Source organism: Pteropus medius, unplaced genomic scaffold, assembly GCF_902729225.1.
Source record: "Pteropus medius unplaced genomic scaffold, Ma_sr-lr_union100, whole genome shotgun sequence".
NCBI classification, from domain to species: domain Eukaryota; kingdom Metazoa; phylum Chordata; class Mammalia; order Chiroptera; family Pteropodidae; genus Pteropus; species Pteropus medius.
Genome location: NW_024342648.1, coordinates 315,770 through 321,795, shown reverse-complemented (window position 1 = coordinate 321,795; position 6,026 = coordinate 315,770). Strand labels below are relative to the sequence as shown.

The window sequence follows — 6,026 nt, the reverse complement described above, 5'->3', positions numbered from 1 at the left end:
CCCCTGCAGCTGTACCTTTCCTGTTGACTTGACCCCCTTCCAGACACAGAAGTAGACCAGCACCCAGCAGGCCAGCAGACACAGGGTCACCTCCCAGTTGAGGGCTCCTGGCATCTCCAGACCCCCAGAGAGCCGTAAGACTTTGTTCCTGAGGAAGGGAGAGCCCATGAGGGCTGTGCCAGCAGAGGGCAAAGCGACTGGGAGCTGTCCCCGGGGTGGTGTTCCCCTTGCTGCAGCCCTCCAGCCCGGCTGGTCCCTCCTGAGCACCTGGGGTGACTCGGGCCCAAGCCTGCCTCCTGGAGGCATCGCAGTGCATGCGCCTGGAGCCTGGGAGCCCTGGGCAGAGGCAGAAGGGCTACTGACCTCTTCCCTCTCCCAGGCGGGCAGGCACCACGGAGTGACAGTACCGGGAGTGAGAAATGGCATTGGAGGAGTGAAGCCCATCCATCTCAGCTCCCCCAGGGACTGGGCTGGAGGGTCCCCGGGATCAGGCAGGGCCCAGGTGTGACTCCTGCTGGGAACCTCCCCAGGGCTGGGCCCTGCTGAACCCATGCAGTCTCCGGCTATGTGTGGTGCCGAGAGAGGGACGGGGAGGTGTCTGACTCACTCCCAGAACTCGATAACAGGGGACCGACGGTCGGCAAGCTGGTCACACGTGAGGTTGGCCAGGCTGGCGTTGGCACAGTCTTCGTGGTGGAAGATCTCCACACAGTCGAGAGTGTTCCAGGGATGGCCGCACGTGGCCCAGGGCAGCGTGGTGGTGAAGGACTTCACCAGGTAGTAGAAGCCCCAGGCCAGCACCATGATGTAGTAGGTGTTGCAGTAGAAGACGATCACCATGGAGGCGTAGCCCAGGCCTGAGAGGACAGCGGCTTCTGTGCGGGCTCTACTCTAGCCAGCTCCCCACATCTGCCATCTTTCCTGTCCCCACCAGCCATCCCACCAGGGCCTTCTCGGTCGCGCTCCAGACCGAGCCCCTTGGACTGTTCCTTGGGCAAGTGTTCCAATGCTGAGTTAACTCCCCGATCTGTCCCAGGCCAAAAATCGGCCCCTGCATCCTCCTCAGAGGCAAGGCAGAGCCCCTCCTATCCTGCCCCCATCTGAACGTGAAGTCCTGTGGGTTCCCTAGCTCCACATAACTCCCCTTCTTTGGGGTCCTACTTCCACCATAGCAGTTGGGGAAGGGCCAAGCCTCCACCTGCCCCCCACCCAGTGGCCTTCAGTGGCTATGTAGCTTGGGGGGCCTTCTCGTAACCTGGAGCAGTATGGGAGACAGTCACCTTCTCAGCAGGCAACCTCAGCCAGTCACTTCACCTCTCTGTGTCCTTGCCTCCTTGGGGACAGTAATAGTAAAACCTACCTCCTAGATAGGGCCTTGAGAGATGATGGGGGACACTATCCACACACAGAAAGGGCTCTAAGGTGACTTTTACCATTACTTTTTCTTTCGGACACTGAACTTTCAATGGCTCCCATCCAAACTCCTGGGCCTGGCCCTCTGGCCTTGGGAAAGCTGGTTCCGGTCACCTTCTCCAGCCATCCTCTCTTGCACCCAGCCACCGTCCACCCGGCCCCGGTGAGCCAAGTGTGATTGGCAGGGTCTGTCCCCAGCCCTGCTGAGCCTAGGTGTCCTAGCCCTGGTGGAGGGGCCCAATCCCCCCACTGTAGCCCCAGCCTGCCCAAGGTCACTGGATGGTCTCTGTGGTCTCCAGCTTCCGCCTCATGACTCGGGGGTCCACCAATGGGCCCCAGATCTGGTGCTCGGACAGGATGGGTGCCGGCCTTGCCCCAGAAATGGGAAAGGGGTGAGGTCCCTGAGGGAGAGGGCGAGAGGGGTTGGCCCAGGGCTGCTCACCTTTGAACAGGGGGCAGATGTTCCAGACGTTGATGCTGCCGGCCTTCATGAATTGGCCCAGCGAGATCTCCAAGAAGAAAATGGGGATTCCTCCGACCATGGCGATCAGGACGTAGGGAATAAGGAACACACCTGAGGGAGGATGCACAGACCAGGGACTTGACCCAAACCCCCCACCATGCCGTGCAGGCCTGTGGCCAGCCCAGCTTTCAGAAGCCCTGGGAGGCCGGGGTGGAGCCCCAGCTCAGGGTGCCACCCCAGCTCCATCATAACTTCCCACTGGGTGAATCAGTACGGCCGGGGGCCACTGACTCAGAAGCTCCAGGTGAACAGCCTGGGGGGGGGTTTGGAGTGTCGATGGGGTGCTGCGGCTCAGTTCCCTGGACTGGAGAGGGCCCTATGCCCACGAGGCTTCTGCCCTCACCGTCACCTAGGGTGACCTAATGGGCTTGGAGGACACACGTGCTTGTACACACAAACCATCCCTCGTGTCGCAGTTCCACATTTGCCAGGCGGCACAAGGAAAGGCATGTGCGTGCATGTGCGTGCATGCGCGTGCATGCGCCATGGCTGCCTCTCAGGCCTGGGAAGCTGCCTGGTTAGGGTGAGGGCAGGGAACCCCTGCCGTCCCTGTTCCCACATACGCTCCTACAAGTGCAAAGGTCCAGGGAAGAGGGTGGGTGGCAGTCTTCTGCCAGTGGGCTTTGGGAGGTGCCTGAGGGTGTTAGCGAGCAAGGACAGAGGGAGACATCGTCGGGGAGGCCACCCAGCTCTGGAGGCAGTGTGCAGGGCAGGACCGGAGGCCTGGGGTTGGGGGGGGCTTGGGCCCCTGTAGCCCCTGTGCATCCCCCTCCTCTGCAGGCTTCCTATCCTTGCCCCTGGTTCAGCTCTCTCCAGTACTCGGAAGGTGGGCTTCGCCGCAGCTTGCCTGGCTCCTGGTCCCAGCATCCTTCTTGTGTGACCTTGGGTGAAGGCCTTTGCTCTGGGCCTCAGTTTCCCACCCATCACCCAGTCGCCATGGCTTCCCACCAACCCCGGTGCTGCTTTGCAGTCACAGGACACGTGTGTCCATCGCTGTTGCTAAGCCGGGCTGGGGCCCGTAAGTGGGCATGGGGTGGGCATGCAGTGTGTCCAGCGGCGGCGCCAGACGGCCCAGGCCGCAGGCTTTCCGAGCCTGGCTTAGGCACCCAGTGTTCCAGGTATGGGGAGGTGGGGAGGGGAGGGCAGAGAGGAAGAGGAGAAGGGAAGAGATTGGCCAGGGGAGGGGTGGAGTAGCTCATTGTGTGCGTGTGCACACGTGGGGGGCCCACACAATATGCCACTTGTGTGCCTGACCAGCGGGGGCAGCCAGGGCTCCTCACCTCTGGGAGCCCCCCCCCAGGGGCGAGCGTCGCCTTCCCACCTCAGTGGCCAATCCCGGAGCTCGGGGAGTCTGGGGGGGAAGCCCCGCGGCTTGGGCCGGAGGCTCGCCGGCTCCCTCCCCCCACACACACTGCAAGGCACATGACCGGCCAGGGAGTGGACGCCGCCAGGCTGGGCCACCGAGCGGCGACGGCCGGCGAGGGGCGGCCCCCGGCCCCTAACCGCCCTAGGGGCTTTCCCCACCCTCTGGACTTCGCCCGTGCGCCCCGCTGAGGAGGGTGGGGGAGGGTCCGTGGCGCGGAGGAGCGGGGGTGCTCACCTCCGCCGTTCTTGTAGCACAGGTAGGGGAAGCGCCACACGTTGCCCAGGCCCACGGCGAAGCCCACGCACGACATGATGAAGTCCATCTGGCGCGTCCAGGTCTCGCGCGGCGGCACGGCCAGGCGACCGCCGGGCGCCCCCAGGCCCGCGGGGCCATCGCCCTTGGCCGGGGCCCCGTCGGGCCCGGGTGCGATCAGGGGGCCCTTCTTGTCGTCCCCGGACACGCTGTAGATGCCGTTCTCGGTGCTCTTCTTCGCCATGGCCCGAGCTGGAGGCGCGGCCGGGCCGGGGGGACGGGCGGCGGGGGGCGCCGGCGGCCAGGGACCCAGGCGCAGGTGGCCGGCCCAATGGGGCGGGGCAACCGGGCAGGTCGGGCAGGAGGCGGGCAGGGAAGGTGGGGTGGGCGGGCAGTGCGGTCAGAAGCAGTCCAGCTGACACTTGAGTGAGCCTGAAGAATCTCACATGTGTCAGGGGCCGGGGCGCGCGGGCGGCTGTGGGGTCGGCCGGCGGCGGCGGCGGCTCCCAGCTCCTGCCCGCGGCTTGGGCGGCGGCGGTGGCGGCGGCTCGCCTGGCCCGAGGCTCAGCCTAGCGGGGCGCGGGCGGCATCGGGCGCCCAGTGTCTGCAAGCGGTGGCCGGAGCAGGGGCTTGCGGCCCGCGCGCCCCCCGCCCCGGCCCGGCCCGGGCCCGCGCGACTGCCTGCTCGCCCGCGGCTCGGGCTCAGGCGGCTTCGGCTCCGGAGGCGGCGGCGACGGCGGTGGCCCGGGCGCGTTCGCCCCTCCTTCCCGGCGGCGGCGGCTCCAGCCGCTCTCGGGGCCGCGGCGGGTTCAGCGACTCGCCACCGCGCTCCGACCGTCTCTCTCCTTCCCGGCCTGACCGGCTGCTGCTTAAGAACCGACTCCGGGGTGATGTCACTGTCGCCCCACCCCCACGACCAGGCTGTTCCCCCTCCCCCTCCTTCGTCCCTCCCTACCGCCCTCCCCGTCACTCCGCCCACCTCCTCCCGCCCTCCTCCCGAGGAGGAGACGCCGCTCCTGCGGGAGGCAGGATGGCTGCTACCTGGGGCGCCAGCCAGCATCCCCTGCCCAGGGGCCGAACCGCCCCTGACCCCAGGCTCACCCGGGCCCACCCCGGCCCAGATCGCCCCTCCCGACCTGCCCTTTCCGGTTCTAGGAGAGCCGCTTCCCTGGCTGCCTTCCAGCCATCCTCGGGCCCCTCTCTCCTCCCCCGTCCTCACTGCCTGTCCCATCTCCGACCCGTCTTTGACTTCCAGCTGGGAGCTGGGCCGGCGTCGGGCACCCTAAGGGGTGCAGGGTGCTTTGCGCCCCCAAAGGCCTGGGTCAAGCTGGCCAGCAAGGGAAAGGCTGAGGGTGGGGATGTCCGCTTCCAGGTGTGCTGTTGGATTTTGCCACAGGTACTAACCACCCCGCCTCCTGCCATTCCGCCCTCCCCAAGGGGTGCAGCCCTGGAAGCTGGAAATCAAGGCCCCAACTCTTGGGGTGGCGAGGCTCTATGAATCTTCTAAGGGGATCAAGGGGGAGACTGCCTGGATGAGGAGCAAGGCTACTTTCTGTCACCAAGATGGGGGATTGTAGGGACCCTTGCCGCCCCCACCCCCGCCATACCTGCTGCAGGCTCAGGCAGGAATTGAGTAAGGCTGCCCCCTGGTGCCTAGTGGGTGCACAGACCCTTCCCCAGAGGCCTCAGCTGGGAGGTCTCAGTTCCCTACTCTTGCCACTCCTCTCCCCGGGGACTTCCAGGCCTCCCCAGCAAGAGCAAGGTTGTTCAGCTGCTTCTCCACTGGCAGCTGAGCAGCCTGTTTGGAATTTTCCAGGGCCGAGAGCAGCCACGGGGTAGGGAAGGAAGGGATCATCATCCTGGTCAGGTATGTGAAGTGTCCACTCCCCGCCCCCGAGTCCCAGGCTCTCTGATTGCCGTGCTTCAGTCCCCAGATGGCTCATCTCGTTAAGCTAAACCCTCAGCCATGCGGCGGCTTTAGGAAGAAAAGCAGTTCCGGCCGGAGCCAGATTGAGCCTGCTAGGTGAGGGAGGGGCAGCATCTCCACCCAGGCTGGTGGGAGGAGCCTCAAGAGGCGTGAGCGGGAGATGCGCAGGGACCTGGGGGTGGGGGTTGGGGACCCTCGGGGTGGCAAGGTCGCGCTGCTCATCAGAAGACCCTAACTTGAGTCTTCTCTGGCCCAGTCGAGGGCTAAAGCTGGTCTGGAGACAAAAGGGTCGACAGAGAAGTACGTAGCCCATAGATGGCCTGGAGGAGCAGGGCCCCTGGGCCAGCTGGATGAGGGTTGCTTCGATGGAGAGGTGGGAGCAGAGGCCAGACACCGCAGGGGGAAGTGAGGACGTGTCTCCGTGCAGGCAACTCTTTCATGAACTGAAGACCATGCTTGTCCAAAGAGCACGGTGGGGAGGGAAAGCAGTGGCTGGAGAAGGACGTGGGTGAGCCGATGGTGTTTTGGAGAAGTGGCCAAGGCTT

The 6,026-nt window shown here is 65.4% G+C and overlaps 1 protein-coding gene across 1 annotated transcript in view; it reads right to left on the bottom strand.

The window, feature by feature from the left end:
• Positions 1 to 3,861, bottom strand: part of SLC6A8 (solute carrier family 6 member 8) — an 8,712-nt gene extending 4,851 nt beyond the window's left edge. The window contains exons 1-4 of the mRNA XM_039866946.1: positions 3,537 to 3,861; positions 1,856 to 1,987; positions 608 to 857; positions 16 to 148 (exon numbers count right to left, since the gene is read on the bottom strand). Of these exons, the coding sequence (XP_039722880.1) occupies positions 16 to 148; positions 608 to 857; positions 1,856 to 1,987; positions 3,537 to 3,798 (777 nt within the window). The 5' untranslated portion in view covers positions 3,799 to 3,861. The remainder of the gene's footprint in view (positions 1 to 15; positions 149 to 607; positions 858 to 1,855; positions 1,988 to 3,536) is intronic.
• Positions 3,862 to 6,026: the final 2,165 nt, after the last annotated feature.